Source organism: Salmo salar, chromosome ssa16 (assembly GCF_905237065.1).
Source record: "Salmo salar chromosome ssa16, Ssal_v3.1, whole genome shotgun sequence".
Taxonomy (NCBI): domain Eukaryota; kingdom Metazoa; phylum Chordata; class Actinopteri; order Salmoniformes; family Salmonidae; genus Salmo; species Salmo salar.
In genome coordinates this window covers 23,985,277-24,008,415 of record NC_059457.1, presented here as the reverse complement: position 1 = coordinate 24,008,415, position 23,139 = coordinate 23,985,277, and the positions used below count along the sequence as shown (strand labels likewise).

Sequence of the window (23,139 nt, the reverse complement as noted above, 5' to 3'; positions counted from 1 at the left end):
AGTTCCTTGCCTTACTGTGTTGGCAACCGGTTTCTAAAAGCAATAAGGCACCTCGGGGGTTAGTGGTATATGGCCTATATACCACGGCTAAGGCTGTATCAAGGCACTCCGCGTTGCGTCGTAGTAGGAACAACCCTTAGCTGTGGTAAGTATGCCTTATTGCTTAAATATAGCCCAGTAATACCGAAATAAAATCGGATAGAAAATCACATCTATTTTGACTGCCTGTATGCGTCTTGCTTGTGTTTGATATTCTTGCCTAAATATACTGTTACAACAAAGTTTGTACGAACATGTCTATCATGTATTTTTGTGTAGGCTACAACATGAAAAAAAAATCACACTTGAGCCATGGAATGCATATATCGAACATGTTGACCATATCTTTAGTGTACAACATGAAGTTTCCCCTCCGTGTCAATAAGGGGGAAGAGGCAGCGGAGCACTGAGCAGAAGCTACTTGGGCACCCAGCTAGCACCAGGACTCATGCCACACTCGGTTGAGTGAAGGCATGATCGGCTGAGAGTTAGCGTTGGGTGTCGTCAACTGGACCAACACCATGCCGACTTTGAGGGGGGTGGATGGGTAATATTAATAGGAATTTATTAATATGACTTTGCATCGGTACACTTCTGGTGGGATTCTGGCAAGATACCGACTCCAGAGTGGCGCAGTGGTCTAAGGCACTGCATCTCATTGCTAGAGGCGTCACTACAGACCCTGGTTCCAGGCTGTATCATAACGGCCTTGATTGGGAGTCCCATACTGCAGCGCACAATTGGCCCAGCGTCTTCAGGGTTAGGGTTTGGCCGTCATTGTAAATACGAATTTGTTCTTAACTGACTTGCCTAGTTAAATAAAAAATACCAAAAAGTTCTGGTAGACAGAATCAACCCGATTCTGGGCAGTCATTAAATATGGCACCCGGATTCTACTGATTAAATCAGTTCTGGCTCGCCAGGATTGGGCCAAGTCCTTGTTTCTAGCTGGGCAGCAGCTACATAAGAATCACACACGTGCAGAAATCTATGTATAATTAGCCACTGTAAATCGGGTTCCAGAAAATCCGGAACCGCAGACACACCGTTCACCAAAACTCTGTGTTGAAAAATAGAGTAGCTCAGTTGGTAGAGCATGGTGTTTGCAACGCCAGGGTTGTGGGTTCGATTCCCACGGGGGGCCAGCACAAATAAAAAAAATGTATGAAATGTATGAATTCACTACTGTAAGTCGCTCTGGATAAGAGCGTCTGCTAAATGACTAAAATGTAAAAAATATAATATGAAATTAAGAATGTGTTATTAAGACTGAATAATCAAGTCTTATAAAATAATTTACATCACAAGACAGAACAACACTCTATCGCCAACAGAATATAGAATATAATATATTCATGTAGCTATTCTAATTTCTAAATCCTATTAATCTTTTCAATTGTTATTTAAGTGATAATGCCCGAGAAGCCGGTGTTTGGAGAATATATTGGCACAGGTGTTAGGCAGAGACGAAGCCGGCTTCTCGGGCATTATCACTTAAGTGTTGACCCTCCAGTCCATAATATAGCAGAGAACTGGATTGTTGCGACCATCAGGTGGCGCAAAGGCATAGATGTGACGAATTTGTAAGTATTAAGTCATTTATTTATTTACATAGCCAAAAAACGGACAGCCCTCTGAGGACAACCCATTTAAAAGATGACTGTGATGAAAAACAATTAGTTCCTCAGTTATTATTTGAAGAGCTTTTACAGAGGGAAGGTTTGATGGAACTATAAAAGATCTTGAAGGCGAATTTTAACGGAGCATTATTAGGGCAGACGGTCAGTGATCTTCTGTGTGCGGATGCACTGCGCGCTTCGCTTTCTGATGAGGCATCCTCGGCTCTACAACACACAGATCCTGTAAAGATGGAGTTTAGCGAGAGGAAAAGAAGAAGGAAATCTCAGAGCTTCAAACTGGTCCATGAGCAAGAGCAAGGTAGGGGATACGGGAGACTGCGTGTCTGTCTCTGTGTCTGTGAACGTCTGGCGTTGTGAGCAAGTCAGTGCTACACTGTAAACAATAGGCTAGAGATGGCTACGTCAGTACATAGGTATGTACCTGTTATGCATGTATAACTCACTCGTCATGGTTTCCAAAAAAATAGCTAGGTGAGTGAGCATTAGAAAAAGGAAATTCAACCAACGCAACGAACTAAGCAAATCGAGAGAGCATTTAGGCAGTGGATCAGTGATTTTGTACAGAATATGATTAGAATATTATTTTATGTGTTTTACTCTTGTATTTGGCTAGCCTTTAGGGCACTTTTTTTGTGAACTAGTGAGAATAATCTTTCTGAGAGCTGCAACTGAGAGAGTGTTTTTAGTGAGAAAGATTTCATCATACAATACCATCCACAGGTGGTGGAATCTGGGCTGAATGGGAGGAGGGTGGAGAATCATTGGTTTACATCACAGCCCACAGAATTACCATAGCATAGTGCATGATGTGGGCCTAGACAGAGGAATGCAATGTTTTCATACATACACTGAGTGTACAAAACATTAGGAACACCTGCTCTTTCCATGACAGACTGACCAGGTGAATCCAGGTGAAATCTATGATCCCTTATTGATGTTACTTGTTAAATCCACTTCAATCAGTGTAGATGAAGGGGAGGAGACAGGTTAAAGAATGATGTTTAATCCTTGAGACATTTAAGACATGGATTTTGTGTGTGTGCCATTCAGAGGGTGAATGGGCAAGACAAAAGATTGAAGTGTCTTTGAAAAGGGTATAGGTGCCAGGGACACCGGTTTGAGTGTGTCAAGAATTGCAATGCAGCTGGGTGTTTCACGCTCAACAGTTTCCTGTGTGTATCAAGAATGGTCCACCACCCAAAGGACAGCCAGCCAACTTGAGACAACTGTGGGAAGCATTGGAGTCAACATGGGCCAGCATCCCTGTGGAACACTTTCGACACCTTGTAGTCCATGCCCCAACGAATTAAGGCTGTTCTGAAGGAAAAAGGTGGTGCAACTCAGTATTAGAAAGGTGTTCCTAAATGTTTGTACATTCATTGTATGTCAACCCTCATATGTATATTATCATCAGTCAAACAAACATAATTGTATTTATTTTAATGTCATTATTTTGGATATACACCAAACTACCCTGATTGTACCCTACATATTACAGATCTCTGGTATTTTTATTTTCACAGATTTTGACGCAAGGAGTTTTGACAATGCCATCAATATACATGTCAATGGAGCATCAAAAGATACTGCAATGCCAGAAGGTATGATATTCATGCTCTTTATTTTAGTCAGGAAAAATACACACACACACACACACACACACACACACACACACACACACACACACACACACACACACACACACACACACACACACACATCCTCTCTTTCTAACTCCTCTCTTTCCTCACCAGCCTGGTTGGGTGATGAGGGTGTGGAGATTAAGAGACAGATCACAGGCATGATGCGTTTGCTGAGTGACAAGGCCGGCCGGATGTACCAGCGTGTGGGAGCAGAGGGAAACAGCCTCAAACAGGAGCCCCAGGAGGAGCACCTGAGCTGGGCGCAGCCTGCTGCTTTGCCCCCAGACCTGGAGGACCCCCAGATCAGTGTCTGGAGCTCAGCAGGGGAAACAGAGCCCAGTCCCATGTCTATACCCAATCCAGTCCCCAACGGCCAGGGGTCTGGCCAATACGGCACACGCTCCAAGACCCAGAGGATGCTCAACACAACCACCAAAGGCACAGTCAAAACTAATGGTAATGGGGGGGGGGGGGGGGGGAAGGCCTATCATCCATCCAGACAATGTCTGCAGAACCAGACAACCACATCATTATACAGAGCAGTGACATCATAAAGAGGCCTCTATCAGTCCCTGTCTGGTAAGGCAGACAGACAGTGGAGAAGCTTGTGTCATTTAAACAGTCAGACAGAGGCATGGGGTGTCAGAGCTGCCTGGGCAAAACGTTTGTCCCATGTAATGACACGTGTGTATGTGAATGTGTGTCTGTGTGTTCCCGTGCAGATGAGGCTCCTGCAGTGGTCGAGGCTCCCTGCTGTATGTGTAACTGTAAGAGCACCTTACAGGCCATTCTACAGGAGCTACGCACCATGAGGAGGCTAATGCAGACACAGAAAGGTTCCCAGGAGAAGCAGGAGCACAGGGCCCCTCCCTGCCCCCCTTGCCCTGTTCCTACAGCTTCGCGTCGCAGACCCCGCAAGAGACGTCCTGTCCACAAGGTTGCTCCACTGAGCGCACCCAGCATGAGGGCAGCTGTTCCCCCTCTCCCCCCCTCATCCCCCACCTGTGTACCCCTGGAGTCCGGGGGAAGGAGGGAGAGGGGGAGCAGAGAGCTGGAGAGACCTGTGCACACCCCTGCCTCACCCTCTATCTCCACCTCACCCGAGCTCTCAGTACAAACCCTGTCCATGCAGAACAAGCCCATCCCTGGTGACGACACACACAATCCTAACTATAGACAACCCAAAGGTCTTCAAACCTCAGAGGTATGGTGCACTGTGGGTGTGTGTGTGTGTGTGTGGGAGGGGGGGGGTACTATCAGTCTGTCTGTCTCTGTTGTGGGACGAATATGCCTCTCTCTCTCTCTCTCTCTCTCTCTCCCCCAGAGTGAGGTGCGTCTAGCGGAGGACTATGAGGTGTTTATTCCCAAGGCCCAGCTGGACTCAATCCTGGTCAACTACACACGCTCTGGAAGCCTGCTCTTCAGGAAGTTGGTGGGTCTTATTAACCTTATCACTGGCTTTATTCACTTTATTTATGTTGATTGACACACCATCTTGGTCACAGGTGTGCGCCTTCTTTGACGACACCACGCTAGCTAACTCACTGCCCAACGGCAAGAGGAAGAGAGGTCTGAACGACCAAAGGAAAGGACTGGACCAGAACATTGTGGGAGCCATTAAAGGTAGGAAAAAAACACACCGTGAGAGTGGAGTGGAGAGAGATCGGGCGTGGAGCGAGAGAGAGATGTAATATCTATTTGTTTTGTTGGGTCTTCTGTAAATCTCCCATGCTGTGTCTAGTGTTTACAGAGAAGTACTGCACAGCTCACAGAATAGAGAAGCTGCCAGGCCCTCGAGATTGGGTCCAGATACTACAGGACCAGATCAAACTTGCCCGCAGACGACTAAAGAGAGGTAGGGGTGTGGTGTGTGTGTGTGTGTGTGTGTGTGTGTTGGTTCAGAATGTATCTTACTGAAACTCTGTTGTTTTGTGGACTCAGCAGAGGCTACAGACCCTCAGGATATCTTCAACAGACCTTGCACAGGTACACACATATGCACACGCATGACAACAGTCGCTGCACCTGACATTCCCCCTGCCCCTCCCTCGCTCACCCATCCGTCCCTGGTTTATGCACCTTGGGTGTAATGGCTCTGTCTTTGTCCGGTATGTTTAAGTGAGGCGATCCCCCTGACATCTGACATTCTCTTCTCAGACTCCCAAAATGTCAGCTAATTAGTTTCACACGGTGCTACTCTCTCTCCTGCTCCTCTCTATTTCAACTTACTCTTTCACAGACACTCCCCTTCTCTCTCCTCTGTCTCTCACGCTCTTTCACCAATCCCTCTACTCTCTTTCTCATGTCTCCCATCTTTATCTCTCGCACTCTTTCTTTCTTATTATTTCCCTCGTTCCCTCTCTTTTGCCCTCCACATCTGTTTCTGACTTCTCTCCCTCTCTGTCTACCCTGCTCCTTTCTCCCTCTGTCTGTCTGTAGTTCTCTATTACCTCATCATGTATCAGTCCAGAAGTTCTGTAACATTAGGGTGGGGGATGTGGACACTGTCCAGAGGATGTACTGAACTGTGTTAGACTGGACTGAGCTCACCCCCTTTAACAGCAGCTCTCATATGAGAACATCAGTACACTGGAGACTAGCAAACTCTCTACATTAACAGTAGTCAGTGGTGTAAAGTACTTAAGTAAAAATACTTGAAAGTACTACTTAAGTAGTTTTTTGGGGGTATCTGTACTTTACTTTTCCTTCACTACATTCCTAAAGAAAATAATGTAGTTTTTACTGCAGACATTTTCCCTGACACCCAAAAGTACTCTTTACATTTTGAATGCTTAACAGCACAGGAAAATGGTCCAGTTCACACACTTATCAAGAAAACATCCTTGCTCATCCCTACTGCCTCTGATTTGGCGGACTCACTGAACACAAATGCTGCATTTGTAAATTATGTCTGAGTGTTGGAGTGGGCCTTTGGCTATCCTTTTGATACTTAAGTATATTTTAAAACTAATACTTTTAGACTTTTACTGAAGTAGAATTTGACTGGGTGACTTTCACTTTTACTTGAGTCATTTTCTATTAAGGTATCTTTACTTTTACTCAAGTATGACAATAGGGTACTTTTTCCACCACTGACAGTAGTATCGTAGTAAATGCTGAACATCTGTATGTTTGCTTCACAGTAAACTGTGAACATATTGTGAGGTGACACTTTCCACATTATCATTTTATTTTCCCCATTTTGTAATGGCCACACACCTTTTATTTTCTTTCTCGTCCTTGGGTGTGTTTTAATTTTAATTTAATTAGGCAAGTCAGTTAAGAACAAATCCTTATTTATAATGACGGCCTACCCCGGCCAAACCCTAACCCGGACGACGCTGGGCCAATTGTGCGCCGCCCTACGGGACTCCCAATCATGGCCGGTTGTGATACAGCCTGGAATCAAACCAGGGTCTGTAGTGATGCCTCTAGGACTGAGATGCAGTTCCTTAGACCGCTGAGCCACTAGGGAGCCTAGTTAAATAAAGGTTAAATAAATAAATAAATACATGTTTTAATGTGGATTGATAACTATGGTGATATCATATTCTTGCAATAGAATCTCTTCAGCTGTCTGGAGAGAGGGAGGAGAGGGAGTTTCTAACAACAGGTAACACCACACACACACACACACACACACACACACACACACACACACACACACACACACACACACACACACACACACACTCAGGTTATAATTTGATGATTTAATTACATTTGATATAACAATGTTTTAATTGAAAATGTGTCCTGTAGGCTGTGACTACAACAAGCCAGCATGTTTGGTTAAGGTGGGGAAGAATGTGACTGATTGATGCCGGTGCTGTGAACCAACAACTTGCAATGAAGATACAACGCACTGTACTTTATGTCTTTGTTGCTCCACTAACTTGATGCGTTGTGCCACTTTAGAAAGTCAATTTTGGAAGATGTATTGGTCTTTTACAGCTATGTCAAAATTGTATTGTGGTTGTAGAGAAAAAAACATGACAGTGACCAAAATAAGTTGGTTAGTGAAATGTAGTTAGTTTCCATGGACTGCTTTGTTTTACATATGCACAGCACATGCACACACACAGACACACACAGAAATACACACACACACACCAGTCTGACCAGTATAGTCTAGCTAGTTCTGCTGGCTGACCAGCAAAGTCTAGCTAGTTATGCTGGAAGACCAGCATGGTCTAGCTGGTCTGACCAGCATGGTCTAGCTGGTTATGCTGGCAGACCAGCCTTCGTTGTGTTTTCACTGATGACCTACCTTCATTGTGTTTTTGCTGGTGATCAGCCTTCGCTGTGTTTTCGCTGGCAGACCGGCCTCTGTTGTGTTTATGCTGGTGACCAGCCTTCGTTGTGTTTTCGCTGGTGACAAGCCTTCGTTGTGTTTTTCGCTGGTGACCAGCCTTTGCTGGGTTTTGGACACTGGTGATCATTGAAAAACATGCTAGCAGATACCCAGAGACATAGAAATGGTATCCACAAGTTCATCTGACTCTGGGGAAGTAGATGAAGGGCCTCATTGCCAAAATTCTCACGTATCTCTTTAACTGAATTGTTCGAAACAAGATTCATGTTAGAAATGAGAGGATCGTCCAGAGTCGAGGTCATGTGGGAAACACTCCCAGCAACAAGCAAATGTGTGCTTCCCCACCATAGACCAGGGTTAAAATCCGACTCCACCCTTAATGCTATGTGTCTGTCTAAGTAATACAAAAAATACTAAATGTAGAGTGGAATTCCACTCTCCATAAAATTAATGAGAGGTTTTTTAGTGCAGGACTTAAATTAACACAGTGTTGTAAAATAACCCCTTGGTGTTAATAACCAGAGTTGAGCGTGATTGTATCCTTTCTACTCTGTAGTAAAACATTGACACTCAAAATCACGACTATCATATTTCCCAGCATGCTTTATTGCAGGTATATTTTTTTGAATTGTTGGTTTCAATATCTGTGTTTTTGCATGCACGTTGACTGATAAATGGATTGATTGAGTAATCTTATGCTGTACAAAGCTAAATAACATACCTTTTCCTAAACTAATCCAATCCATTAGCAGTTGGACTTATTGCACCCTTTACTGAGATGGTTGTTCCAGTTTAAATGGTTTAGGTGGCTCCCTTTTTGTAAGCCCGCACTCTCCCTCAGATATCATATTCAAAACTGCAAACATTTCTCTCCACCCTATGGAAAAATGTGAAGATTTGCAGGAAATTAGCTGTAAAATTGTGAAATCTTCTATACTCCCAATGGAAAAATATGTAGAGTGGCAAAAAATTATTTCAGGAAATTAACTTCCGTTTTTTTTCTTCTGTCCAGCAGGGACACTAAAATGTTAGGGCCGGCTCTGACTGCATATGTGGGTATGGATGTGGTTACGCAGACCCTTGAGCCACTGTGGGCCCCTCATGATGAGTTCAGATTTTTTTGTGGCCCCCAACCCAATCAAAGTTGCCCATCCCTGGTTTCGGTAGTCTCCTTTGTCCAATTCTCCCTACCTTGGCAGTCATTCTAAATGCAGGTTGCAAATTCCAAGTACATTCTCCACTTCCTGCTTGAATTCGAGAATTGAATTTGAAATAGAATTGGAATTGACCCCAACCCTGCTGGTCACCAGCGAAAACACAATGAAGGCTGGTCACCAGTCTGTGCTGGTCTATGCTGGGTTTTTTTCAGCAGGGTTGTTGTCTCTTTATGACTGTTTATCTGAAAACAAAGGTGGAAAACTTCCTAGTAACTCTTTGTTTTGCACTTGTAAAGTCCCTCAGTCCTACAAAATAAAAACAACATCTCTTCCAGGTGACATCTTTGAACTTATGAACCTCAAATGTACGGATTGCGCCTTTTAAAATAGTTCTGGTTTTGTATACCATGTAGACTGTAATGTGTTGTCTTAATGGCATTCTAACCTGCCACTCACTATGCACCTCAGTGCCATTTATGTTATTAATGTGACCAATAGGACAGTACAGTTTTTATTTGTGTTCACTGTGCCACCTGCCAACACCTTCATGTAAGGCTCCTTTGTGTACATGTACAGTTGACTGTGTATAATACATATTAAACTAAATATGATCTGATGGTACAGTGTTTTAGTTGATGATGAGTGCTGCATTGAGAGCAAACACTGTAATTGATAGCTCCTTTGATTATCAGTGTTGTGCTAGAATTATGAACAAGAGTTCAAGTGAGATTGTCAGAACTGATAATGAGCAAGTACACAGTGTTGGGGTGAAATTAGGGTTCGAGTTAAAGGGCAATTCCACCACTTTCCAACCTAATTTTCATTATCTCCAGCACAATACCAGTGTATATGTGAAAATACAAAGTTAAAAAGTTCTACCCAATGACATCAAAAGTTTAAACATTTTTAAAACAGTGATTTTCTACATCTAGTGTTTGCCAGGAGCCCAACACCATTCTGGTTCTGTTGGAACATATCAAAAGCCTCCTCTCCTTACCACAGACAGGTGGAAACATCTTGGGTGCGTTTGAGTGGTAAGGCGAAAGCAACTGACTGTAGACAAAAGTTGCGGAATGAAGTCGGGGAAGGTGTATGCGACATCCGAAAGTCGGACACTAATGTAGTTTTCCAACAGCAAGGCTCACATTGCAGTGTTGCATTTGTTTATAAACATTTTTCTTTATAATGTTGAAATAAACATGGCTCCAACCCTTACATCACAAACTGAAATCATATGTGTTTACATTGTACAATCAATCAGTGAGAGAGCATCAAATATCACATTCATTTGTACGTATCCACTGTATACAGGAATCACGGCAAAGTTGTTTCCTGTTTCAGTCATGTCTTTGGTCACAAAGTTCCGTTCCTCGGATCAGACGCTGCTCAGACATTGCTGATACCTGCCAGATCTTAAAACACCTCAATATGTTACGTATTAGCTAACCACATCATATGTTATAGCAATATTGTGCCCAACTGCACAGTCGGTTGACGTGGTATGCAACGTCTGAGCCGGGGAACACGACCAAAACCTTAAATGACCTTTGATCACATGATTTTTGTAAAGTTCATACAGTCGACATGTAGGCGCTAGTCGGACATTTTTAACCCATAATGCAATACACTTTGAAAGATGGTCACCGACTTTACAAAAATGATCCACTCGAACGTGCCCCTAAACATTATGAATTGTCTACTATAAATGATAGTTTATGTTCCCATTGCTTAACCCTCATATCAGCACCATTCAGTAGTTCCAGATGCATCAATGCCTTTGTGTGTACATATTAGGAGTATAATTGTAAGACCTAATTAAAATTACATTTAGCAAGTCGATTAATGCAAATCATTCATTCAGTCAATCATTTGCAAAGTTATCAGTGTCTTTTCCCACATGGTTAAAACCACACACAAATGACACGTTTTATAAAAACCGATAGCCTACTGAACATATACTGGAATTCAGAGGTAATTTAACATTGAATGTGCAATCATATAACATTATGCATGCACTGTTTCTACTGTGAATACTATGAACTAGATTACAACATATGTAATACTACTGATGTGAGGGATCACATTGGAGGGAAAATACTAAATTAAAGGTACAATCCATTGTTGACTTTTTATTGCCAGACTCTGCGGTTCTTTAAAGGGGAGGTAAAAACGCCAGTCTCCTTGTGAAGGACCCTTTGTGATCTCGTGCCACAGACAAAATAGTATATTTGCTCGTGCTTAATCAAAAAAATGCCCCAGTTGTGATTACTTTCCTCACGTTGCGATATAATCTGACGCATGTACATCTATTTATTTTATGCACCTCCCAACGCCGAATAAATGTAATATTCTGTTAAAAAACAAGAAATAAAAAGGAATGTATTTTTCGTCAGGCTATCTTCAGAGGCACCCGATTTACTCCAAATGCATTCTGGTACTGTCCCTTCTCTTGTATCGGGAGACCCGAAGCTAAAGCAAAACCGGTAAGGATAAACTGGTGAGAGCAATTAAAGGGGAAATGTTATAGGAATATACCTCCGCTTCAGCCCTGTAAATGCAAGGGGGGGTACTTTAAATATATCGTAGGCAGCATATGATGAGAAACTGTGTGCAAGTTGCATGTAATGGCGCTATTTTATTGTTACAAAGTCTGTTGTTGCACGTCTCGCATGGCGCTGGACACGAAGGGGTTAATTTTTTCCACCGCCGACATTTTTATACACTGCGCCTCCCGCTTACTTCGAACCATAAAATGCTCCTTATTGTTCTGGTTTCGATAACTGAAATGATGAATACAGTACTATTTTATACGCTTTTTAAATCCTGTATGAGGCCCAGTCAGTCACACTTGATTGATAGCTAACTCTTTGATTAGCAAACGTTAGCTCTCAGGCAGGTTTGTTCAAATCGGTGGGCTTTTCCAGTCTTGCAGCTAGCCCACCGAATTATTGTTAACATAATGTTTTGCTGTCTGTAGATAGTTCATATTTCTAACTTTTGACTGCTGAAGTTGAAAGTTGGCTGCAAATGACTGGTGCATGATTTAACTGGAGCTGGCGCACACTAGCCCAACTTCACATCCTCCTCGCACTGTTTCAGGAGCCTCCAAAACGCCCCTGTTAAACCGTTTCAAACTAGGCCCTGAGCGCAACAATTTAGCCAGACCCATGATGAAACACAGGCTCGATCACACAGGGAAAGTTTGCTCCTAGTCCTAGCCTGCTGCTGGGATTTTGTTTTATAGAATGTATTCTATTTCTGTTTTATTTATTAAAGAAATTACATGAGTTAGGTCTGATTCTATGTCTATAAAGGTGTTTGTAAACAGTGATGTAGTGCTATTTTCTTTAGGGGAGGGAGCGAAAAAAAAAAGATGTCATCATTTCTCAATTAAAGTTTGTACCAACAGATGTAGCCTATTTAATATCATTGTAGAACAGGCCTATGCATAAAATGCATCCTCCAAATATAACGTCTTCCTATGCCCACACATATTGTCAGAACATTTAATATTTTTAATACCCATAAACACCAAGTTTGGCATACCTCATTTCAATATAGGCCATCACTGTCAATTGTGAATGTTAAATCTTCACGTTTTACCAGTGGACACTCCAAACTGCATGCCAATCATTTGATCTCAATAAGTTTCATGGGAATATGTTTTTTGATCTTCTTGAATTACTGTTTCTTACGCAAATTAAAGCAGATGGTGTTAACAAACTATTAGCCTTTATTGTAGGCCTATATTGTTTAAATCAAAACATAGGCTTATATCCTGCCTAGTTTTGGCCACGAGGGGGAAAAAAAGACTATTCAGCTTCAGCTAAGAAATAACTGAGGAGGTGTTTTTGGTGTAACATATAATAGGCCTAGTAAGCTACAGTATATAGGCCCTACTATTGTTTTCAGTTCTGTTATGTAACATACTAATTAATAATTGTGAGCTTGCAAGGCATTGATTCAGCTTTGATTACTAAACAATCACCATTGTGAGAACTGATGATCTTCTATTTGTAATAATAATAATAAGTGATGACTAGGACTATTAGCATGGGCAACATATCTTGTTCAGGGTTATTGTAAGCGATTTGAGGGCCCTTTGAATTGTGGTGAAAGGACTGCACCTTAACCAAGTGGTCACACATTGTTCTGGGTTCCACTACGCAAGAGGGGTCCGTGGAGTTTTATGAACATCAAGGCAGGCACAGTGAATTTGGTTCCTAGATCTTGTTAGTTTGATGATTCATGGGGTGGATCTGTTTGTTTGCATATGGAATAGGGGTGGTTCGTTGCTGTAAGCTAAGCGCTCGGACAGTAGGGCGAGTTCAAGTGCATCGTACGTGATCCCGAAGTCCATAACGACCTGTTTTGAGGACAGCTGTTTTAGCAACCCCTGGTGGAGTTTTCTGTCTGGCTGTTCTTGTTACGTTGGATTTGGCCCGCACAAAATGGTCAAGCCTCTGACCGACTGGCTTCTGCACACACGCCAGAGAGAGGGAAGGAAGGGAAGAAACCACCATTTACCTACCTATAGGCTAATATAGCCTACATATTCATTTACTATAATTTTCATGGAATTTGAGTCGTAATTAAGTAACATTTATCAGAATACATTTCCTGAAATATTTTCACCAGCTTTGTATTCTCAAATTGCGGCTCTGCCTGTGCACTACATCCCTGGTAGGCAGCTCACTAGAACAATCAAAAAAGATTTAGCAATGCTGGCTTTGAAACAATCTGTCTAGATGGATTTATCCTACTTTAAAGATCTCTGACAGTTCTAAGAAGTTAATTTTTTTCCCTCAAATGTATTTCGATTAATTCATTTATGATTGATTTTAGATCGGATTTTTCAACAAATTAAAAACATGAATCAACTGATTCAGCCACTAAAAGATACATAAATTAAAAGGCAGTTTTAGTTGTATTAGGTATTTGCAAGTTCTCACTTTGGACATGTTGGAGTTATAACCTAATCTCAATTAATAGCACTATAACGTTGTCAATCATTCTTCAACATTCTTCAACACTATTGATACCCGAGGATACATTTTAACCAAATGTCAACATCCACTATACCTGTACCTTTTCAGTTTAGTCGTAGTTACACAACAACTGGATATTTCATGTTTTACACCCTCTCCTTCACTCATTCCTCAGTCCTTCTCTGTTCCGTTATCCTTAGTCACTGTTTCATGATCCTAGATGCTGATTGGTTGAACAGAGTAGAGGTGTAGTCAGTGGTGAATGTCCAGTGTTACTTGAGACATGTTTCTCAACCCTCTCTCCTCTTTTCCCGCTCTTCTGTCCACCTCAGGTTATTGACTGAGATCCCAAAGTGTTTCCAGCCATGTCTGTCAGAGAGTCGTTTAACCCAGAGAGCTACGAGCTAGACAAGAGCTTCAGACTCACACGCTTCACTGAGCTCAAAGGAACGGGCTGCAAGGTGGGTTTTTCTACGCCCCTGGCGCTGTAAAGAGAGAGTTATTAGGCAACATCTAAGACTGCCTACTGGTATAATGGCATTAAATAGAATGATAATGTCCACTCAGTCTTTGCTGCTTACGAATATTACTTGCTGAATCCCTAGCTTCAATATTAAATAATGTTTGGGAGCAATGAGCAGACATTTACTTTATGTTCATAACTATAAAATGTAAACTGTGATGAGTGTGAGAAGCACTACAAATGTTAACATTAGGATGATTACGATTATGCTTGACTTGTACTTCTAAGGTAATCTGCTTGTTATTCCCTAGGTGCCCCAGGATGTGCTACAGAAGCTTCTAGAAGCCCTGCAGGAGAACCACTATCAGGAGGATGAACAGTTCCTTGGGGCTGTCATGCCCAGACTTGGTATGAACACATACACATATGCACTTTAATCACATCCATTCTTAAGATAACTTTTACAGTTTAATAATAACTCTGTTCTATGCAGGCATTGGTATGGACACCTGTGTCATCCCCCTCCGACACGGAGGCCTTTCTCTCGTCCAGACAACAGACTACATCTACCCCATAGTGGACGACCCCTATATGATGGTATGTTTTCATTCTGTACCACTCTTTGTGTTAATGTTTTCAGCTATACCACATGCTTTAGGTCCTGTGAATATCATATACAGTGAATTCTGAAAGTTATTCAGACCTCTTGACTTTTTTCACATTGTGTTACGTTATAGCCTTTTTCTAAAATGGATTAAATCGTTTTCCCCCCTCAATCTACATAAAATACCCCATAATGACGAAGCAAAAACAGGTTTTTAGACAAATGTATTAAAAATGAAAAACGGGAAATATCACATTTATATAAGTATGCAGAGCCTTTACTCAGTACTTTGTTGAAGCACCTTTGGCAGTGATTACAGCCTCGGGTCTTCTTGGGTACGACGCTACAAGGTTGGCACACCTGTATTTGGGGAGTTTCTCCCATTCTTCTCTGCAGAGCCTCTCAAGCTCTGTCAGGTTGGATGGGGAGCGTCGCTGCACAGCTATTTTCAGGTCTCTCCGAGAGGTTCGATCCGGTTCAAGTCCGGGCTCTGGCTGGGCCACTCAGACATTCAGTCACTTCTGCGTTGTCGTGGCTGTGTGCTTAAGGTTGTTGTCCTGTTGGTAGATGAACCGTCACCCCAGTCTGAGGTCCTGAGCACTCTGGAGCAGGTTTTCATCAAGGATCTCTCTGTACTTTGCTTCATTCATCTTGCCCTCGATCCTGACTAGTCTCCCAGTTCCCTGCCGCTGAAAACATTCCCACAGCATGATGCTGCCACCACGATGCTTCACCGTAGCGATGGTGCCAGGTTTCATCCAGAGGTGACGCTTGGCATTCAGGCCAAAGAGTTCAATCTTGGTTTCATCAGACCAGAGAATCTTGTTACTCATGGTCTGAGAGTCCTTTAGGTGCCTTTTGGCAAACTCCAAGCGGGCTGTCATGTGCCTTTTACTGAGGAGTGGCTTCTGTCTGGCAACTCTACCGTAAAGGCCTGATTGGTGGAGTGCTGTAGAGATGGTTGTCCTTCTGGAAGGTTCTTCCATCTACACAGAGGAACTCTGGAGCTCTGTCAGTGATCATTGGGTTCTTGGTCACCTCCCTATGGAGCTTCATGAGATCGGGTTTCCAAGACCGTCGGCTGGAGTGGTGTAAAGCTCGCCGATATTGGACTCTGGAGCAGTGGAAACATGTTCTCTGGAGTGATGTATCACCATCTGGCAGTCTGACAGACAAATCTGGGTTTGGTGGATGCCAGGAGAACGCTACCCGCTCCAATGCATAGTGCCAACTGTAAAGTTTGGTGGAGGAGGAATAATGGTCTGGGGCTGTTTTTCCTGGTTCGGGCTAGGCCCCTTTGTTTCAGTAAAGGGAAATCTTAACGCTACAGCATACAATGACATTCTAGATGATTCTGTGCTTCCAACTTTGTGGCAACAGTTTGGGGAAGGCCCTTTCCTGTTTCAGCATGACAATGCCCCGATGCACAAAGCGAGGTCCATACAGAAATGGTTTGTCGAGATCAGTGTGGAAGAACTTGAATGGCTTGCACAGAGCCCTGACCTCAGACCTAAACCCCATTGAACACCTTTGGGATGAATTGGAACGCAGACTGTGAGCCACGCCATATCGCCCGACCTCACTAATGCTCTTGTGGCTGAATGGGAAGCAAGTCCTCGCAGCAATGTTCCAACATCTAGTGGAAAGCCTTCCCAGAAGAGTAGATGCTGTTATAGCAGCAAAGGGGGGAACCAACTCCATATAAATGCCCATGATTTTGGAATGAGACGTTCGACGAGCAGGTCTCCACCTACATTTGGTCATGTAGTGTTTCTAAATCATGTCAATAATGCCTTACTGTCTGCAGGGGCGAATTGCGTGTGCCAACGTTCTAAGTGACCTGTATGCCATGGGAGTGACGGAATGTGACAACATGCTGATGCTACTGGGGATCAGTAACAAACTGTCAGAAAAGGTAAATTGCATTGACACACACACACTCACACACACCACCACCACCAATGGGTAGCACCCAGCCACTAAATGGTCCCTCTCTTTTCTCTATGCCCCTGTCAGGAGCGGGACAAGGTGATGCCTCTGATCATCCAGGGTTTCAAAGACGCGTCAGAGGAAGCAGGCACGTCTGTGACGGGGGGACAGACGGTGCTTAACCCCTGGGTGGTCATGGGGGGTGTGGCCACCACCGTCTGTCAACCTAATGAGTTCATCATGTAAGAACGCTCTCATAGACAGCTACCCTCTTGTCCATCTCTTGCCCCCTCTCGGTCGCTCTCTCTGTCTCGTTCTTGTTCTCTGTTTAAGCCTCTGAACTATTGCTAGTTTGTTCATGTGAGCTGTATTTTGTGTTGTGATAGTCATGATATCAGAATTGATCATGATATCAGAATTGATCATGTTGATGTGTTCTCTGCTGTCCCTCAGGCCAGATAACGCAGTGCCAGGAGATGTGTTGGTGCTCACCAAACCTCTGGGGACTCAGGTGGCTGTGGCTGTACACCAGTGGCTGGACATCGTAAGTGTCAACACACAAACCACCTTTCATTTGATTTAATAGCCTATATTGTAACTTCAACACTAAAATGTCAACAAACAAGGTGTCTGTATTTGTCCCAAAATATCAACCTCTACAGTACAGTTAAAGCTTTATCGGTGGTTTTCATTCATTCAAAGTGGTCTAATGTCATGTGTATGTATACAGTGCCTTCGGAAAGTATTCAGACCCCTTTACTTTTTCCACATTTTGTTACGTTACAGCCATATTCTAAAATTGAATTGAAAAATCTACCCACAATACCCCATAACAACAAAGCTAAAACTGTATTTAAAAAAATAATAATTTGCAAATGTATTATTATGCCTTATTTACATGAGTATTCAGACCCTTTACTATGAGACTCGGAATTGAGCTCAGATGGATCCTGTTTCCATTTATCATCCTTGAGATGTTTCTACAACATGATTAGAGTCCACCTGTGGTAAATTCAATTGATTGGACATGATTTGTAAAGGCACACATCTGTCTATATAAGGTCCCACAGTTGACAGTGCATGTCAGAGCAAAAACCAAGGAATGAGGTCGAAAGAAATTGTCCGTAGAGCTCAGAGACAGAATTGTGTCGAGGCACAGATCTGGGGAAGTGTACCAAAATATTTCTGCAGCATTGAAGGTCCCCAAGTACACAGTGGCCTCCATTCTTAAATGGAAGAAGATTGGAACCTAGAGCTGGCCGCCTGGTCAAACTGAGCAATCGGGGCAGAAGGGCCTTGGTCAGGGAGGTGACCAAGAACCCAATGGTCACTCTGACAGAGCTCCAGAGTTCCTCTGTGGAGATGGGAGAACCTTCCAGAAGGACAACCATCTCTGCAGCACTCCACCAATCAGGCCTTTTAAGGTAGAATGGCCAGACAGAAGTCACTCCTCAGTAAAAGGCACATGACAGCCTGCTTGGAGTTTGCCAAAAGGCACCGAAAGACTCTCAGACCATGAGAAACAAGATTCTCTGGTCTGATGAAACCAAGATTGAACTCTTTGGCCTGAATGCCAAACGTTCCGTCTGGAGAAAACCTTCCACCATCCCTACGGTGAAGCATGGTTGTGGAAGCCTCATCCTGTGTGGATGTTTTCAGCTGTCGGGACTGGGAGACTAGTCAGGATCGAGGCAAAGATGAATGGAGCAAAGTACAGAGAGATACTTGATGAAAACCTGCTCCAGAGTGCTCAGGACCTCAGACTGGGGCGGAGGTTCACCTTCCAACAGGACAACGACCCTAAGCACACAGCCAAGACAATGCAAGAGTGGCTTCGGGACATGTTTCTGAATGTCCTTGAGTGATCCAGCCAGAGCCCGGACTTGAACCCAATCGAACATCTCTGGAGAGACCTGAAAATAGATGTGCAGTAACGCTCCCCATCCAACCTGACAGCTTGAGAGTGTCTGCAGAGAGGAATGGGAGAAACTCCCCATGAACAGGTGTGCCAACTTTGTAGCATTCTACGCAAGAAGAGTCAAGGCTGTAATTGCTGCCAAAGGTGCTTCAACAAAGTACAGAGTAAATGGTCTGAATACTTATGTAAATGTATTATTTCAGTTTTTTTATTTTAATACATTTAAAAATGATACAAACCTATTTTTGCTTTGTGATTAATGGGTATTGTGTGTAGATTGATGAGGATTTATTTTTTATATATAAAAAAAATACATTTTAGAAAAAGCTGTAACGTAACAAAATGTGGATAAAGTCAAGGGGTCTGAATACTTTCCGAATGAACTGTGTATGTATGTACAGTACCAGTCATAAGTTTGGACACTTACTCATTCCATTTTCATTCCATTTTATTTATTTGTACAATTTTCTACATTGTAGAATAATAGTGAAGACATCAAAATGATGAAATAACACATATGGAATCATGTAGTAACCAAAAAACTCTTAAACAAATAAAAATAGTTTCTTCAAAGTATCCACACTTTGCCTAGATGACAGATTTACACACTCTTGGCATTCTCTCAACAAGCTTCATGAGGAAGTCACCTGGAATCAATTTCAGTTAACAAGTGTGCCTTGTTAATTTGTGGAACTTCTTTCCTTCAATCAGTTGTGTTGTGACAAGGTAGGGGTGGTATACCGAAGATAGCCCTATTTGGTAAAAGACCAAGTCCATATTATGACAAGAACAGCTAAAATAATGAAGAGAAACGACATTCCATCATTACTTTAAGACATGAAGGTCAGTGAATCCGGAATATTTCAAGAACTTGAAAGTTTCTTCAGGTGCAGTTGCAAAACCCATGAAGCTGTCGATTATGACGAAACTGGCTCTCACGAGGACCGCCACAGGAAAGGAAGACCAAGAGTTACCTCTGCTGCAGATGATAAGTTCATTAGACTTAACTGCACCTCAGATTGCAGCCCAAATAAATTATTTTCCGAGTTCAAGTAACAGACACATCTCAACATCAACTGTTCAGAGGAGACTGCGTGAATCAGGCCTTCATGGTCGAATTTCTGTAAAGAAACCACTACTAAAGGACACCAAATAGAAGAAGAGACTTGCTTGGGCCAAGAAACACAAGCAATGGACATTAGACCAGTGGAAATCTGTCCTTTGGTCTGATCAGTCCAAAATTGAGATTTTTTGTTCCAACCGCTGTGTCTTTGTGAAACGCACAGTAGGTGAACGGATGATCTCTGCATGTGGTTCCCACCGTGAAGCATGGAGGAGGAGGTGTGATGGTGAGGGGGTGCTTTGCTGGTGACACTGTCAGTGATTTATTTAGATTTCAAGGCACACTTAACCAGCATGGCTACCACAGCATTCGGCAGCAATACGCCATCCCATCTGGTTTGTGCTTAGTCCCACTCTCATTTGTTTTTCAACAGGACAATGACCCCAGCACACCTCCAGGATGTGTAAGGGCTATTTGACCAAGAAGGAGAGTGATGGAGTGCTGCATCAGATGACCTGGCCTCCACAATCACCCGACCTCAACCCAATTGAGATGGGTTTGGATGAGTTGGACTGCAGAGTGAAGGAAATGCAGCCTACAAGTGCTCAGCATATGTGGGAACTCCTTCAAGATTGTTGGAAAAACATTCCTCATGAAGCTGGTTTAGAGAATGCCAAGAGTGTGCAAAGCTGTCATCAAGGCAAAGGGTGGCTACTTTGAAGAATCTCAAATATATTTTGATTAACACTTTTGGTTACTACATGATTCAATATGTGTTATTTTATAGTGTTGATGTCTTCACTATTATTCTATAATGTAGAAAATAGTAAAAATAAAGGAAAACCCTTGATTGAGTAGGTGTGTCAACTTTTGACTGGTACTGTATATATTGTGTGTGTGTGTGTGTCTGTCTGTCTGTCTGTCCTTCAGCCTGACAAGTGGAATAAGATCAAGCTAGTGGTGACTCAGGAGGATGTAGAGCTGGCCTATCAGGAAGCCATGATGAACATGGCCCGGCTCAACAGGACAGGTACACATGCACACGTGTGTAAAATACTGAGGCTGGACTTTTCCTCATGAAGGACAATGAAGCGTGATTTATATGAAGCTGTCGATTTGATACGATTAGTTAGCTTTAATTTGTCTTAAACACACACACACACAGCCTGACTCGACAGACCAAGTACATGTCCTCAAGTTGTTCTCCCTCCCTTCTTTCTCTTACTGCTCCTCTCTTGTCTTCTACCATTGTTTGGACCAATGTGATTTTAAATATTGATGTCGTTGTTTTTCTCTCTACAGCCGCTGGTCTGATGCACACCTTCAATGCTCACGCTGCCACTGACATCACTGGCTTCGGGATCCTGGGCCACGCCCAGACATTGGCACGGCAACAGCGTAGCGAGGTGTCGTTCGTCATCCACAACCTCCCCGTGCTCGCCAAGATGGCAGCTGTGTCCAAGGCCTGCGGGAATATGTTTGGACTCATGCACGGAACCTGCCCTGAGACATCAGGTGTGTGTGTGTGTGTGTGTGTCTGGGCGTTTTTGTCGGTCTGTTGTCTGTCTTGCTTGTCTTTCACACACATAATCATCACCCACCTCTCTCTACCTGTAGGGGGTCTGTTGATCTGTCTTCCCAGGGAGCAGGCAGCTCGTTTCTGCGCTGAGATCAAATCTCCTAAATACGGCGAGGGCCACCAGGCCTGGATCATCGGCATCGTGGAGAAGGGCAACCGCACCGCCCGCATCATCGACAAACCACGAATCATCGAGGTCGCTCCTCAGCTCTCCACACAGAATGTCAACCCCACCCCCGGCGCAACCTCATAATAACCCCCCCAACCCCCTGCAACGCAGACCAGAACCACAAGCTTGGACAACCTCATAATAACCCCCCACCCCCTGCAACGCAGACCAGAACCACAAGCTCGGACAACCTCATAATAACCCCCCACCCCCTGCAACGCAGACCAGAACCACAAGCTCGGACAACCTCATAATAACCCCCCACCCCCTGCAACGCAGACCAGAACCACAAGCTCGGACAACCTCATAATAACCCCCCCACCCCCTGCAACGCAGACCAGAACCACAAGCTCGGACAAGTTTTTTTCTTTTTCGCATATTCTTAAACTAGAGCGTGTGTGTATGTATGTATACATACATACATACATACATACATACATACATACATACATACATACATACACATACACACAATTAACTGGGTTGCTGTGTATGCACACCTGCCTCAGACAGAAGCCTTAGGGGCAGGTCATCACACAACTAAAAATTCTCTCAAAAGAATAGAACGAAAGTAAAAATCCATTTGCCTTTTGTGTCTGTTGTAATCTGTTACGTTTAAATGTAGAGGCAGGCAGCTTCTGGGTTTGAGAATTGATGATGATGAAGATTATCCGATACTGTTGATTCATTTTGAATCTTTTGGAGACTCTGGGTGTCCGTTGCCTTTTGGGCTCTTTTTAAAGGGTGCTAAGCGTGTGTAAGTGATGGGTAGCGAGATAGCGTTTTTGTTTGTCCGTTCACTATGTGTACAGTTCAAAAGCCTAGTTCAAGTTGAAAGCTATAAGCGATGCCTTGAAAGATTGAAAAATGCCTTTAAAGAGTGTGAACGTAAGGGTTGCTTTTTTACTTTCACTTTTTGTATTTTTTCCCCAAAATAAATAAAATAGATGTTTTATTTTCTTGCGTTGTTTTACGAGAGCACTATCAAACTGATGGAATCTCAGGTGGACTCCGTCTGTTCACATTGCTGCCCTGAACTTTAAGTCAGTGATATGATCATTCATAACAAGGACATTAAATCATTTTACAGGAAATGAACACAACGGCCTGGGATAATTTGATATACTCACCTATAGAGATGTGGTCACACAATAGGATTTTGAAGAAGTCGGTGCATTCTGTCTCAACTCTGTTGCATTGTACGACTACCTTTTCAGGAAGCAGGGGTCATGATATGAGGCAGGTGAAATTGAAAGCACTCAAGTCTTGGTTGACACTTTTCTCCATGAAAATAATACCAGTGCATCCATCTGTAGCAGAGCTTACTCTGATGTTCCATATAATCTTCCAGTACCTAGAGGTTCCATCATTTGTATACCGGTAGTATACTTTGTTCACAGTATCTCAAATCTACAATCTGTTTCTAATCATCCTGGTTGGGATCAGTGTAGTCTTAATACTCTCCAGTCATCTGATATAAGGACTTTTCTAATATCGGGTACCATAAAGGGTTGTATGGCACTGCTTCCAAACTGAAATAAAACTGGATCCTCTTACACTGAAGGACTGTGTGTTCTCTCATCTTCTTTCTTAAAGCAGGAAGTAGCCATCTACACACAGCAACATCAAGGG

General features: G+C 43.1%; 2 protein-coding genes across 5 annotated transcripts; both read left to right on the top strand.

Moving 5' to 3' along the window:
• Positions 1–1,584: 1,584 nt before the first annotated feature.
• On the top strand, positions 1,585–9,410 carry bend7 (BEN domain containing 7). 3 transcript variants are annotated; one of them, XM_014148445.2, is made up of 10 exons: positions 1,586–1,977; positions 3,203–3,280; positions 3,434–3,778; positions 4,045–4,526; positions 4,647–4,754; positions 4,828–4,945; positions 5,064–5,177; positions 5,267–5,308; positions 6,885–6,935; positions 7,085–9,410. In XM_014148445.2, the coding sequence occupies exons 1-10, from the start codon at positions 1,908–1,910 to the stop codon at positions 7,141–7,143; spliced, it is 1,467 nt and encodes a 488-aa protein (XP_014003920.1). In that variant the 5' UTR covers positions 1,586–1,907; the 3' UTR covers positions 7,144–9,410. The 3 variants fall into 3 exon arrangements, with proteins under 3 accessions (XP_014003921.1, XP_014003920.1, XP_014003918.1); XM_014148443.2 differs by having other exon boundaries at positions 5,264–5,308; XM_014148446.2 differs by lacking the exons at positions 6,885–6,935; positions 7,085–9,410 and having other exon boundaries at positions 1,585–1,977; positions 5,267–6,147.
• Positions 9,411–11,176: 1,766 nt separating this feature from the next.
• Positions 11,177–23,070, top strand: LOC106573416 (selenide, water dikinase 1). 2 transcript variants are annotated; one of them, XM_014148441.2, is made up of 10 exons: positions 11,177–11,277; positions 14,115–14,243; positions 14,557–14,653; positions 14,739–14,842; positions 16,657–16,764; positions 16,866–17,020; positions 17,232–17,322; positions 20,690–20,789; positions 21,062–21,274; positions 21,377–23,070. In XM_014148441.2, the coding sequence occupies exons 2-10, from the start codon at positions 14,148–14,150 to the stop codon at positions 21,589–21,591; spliced, it is 1,179 nt and encodes a 392-aa protein (XP_014003916.1). In that variant the 5' UTR covers positions 11,177–11,277; positions 14,115–14,147; the 3' UTR covers positions 21,592–23,070. The 2 variants fall into 2 exon arrangements, with proteins under 2 accessions (XP_014003916.1, XP_014003917.1); XM_014148442.2 differs by having other exon boundaries at positions 11,234–11,291.
• Positions 23,071–23,139: the final 69 nt, after the last annotated feature.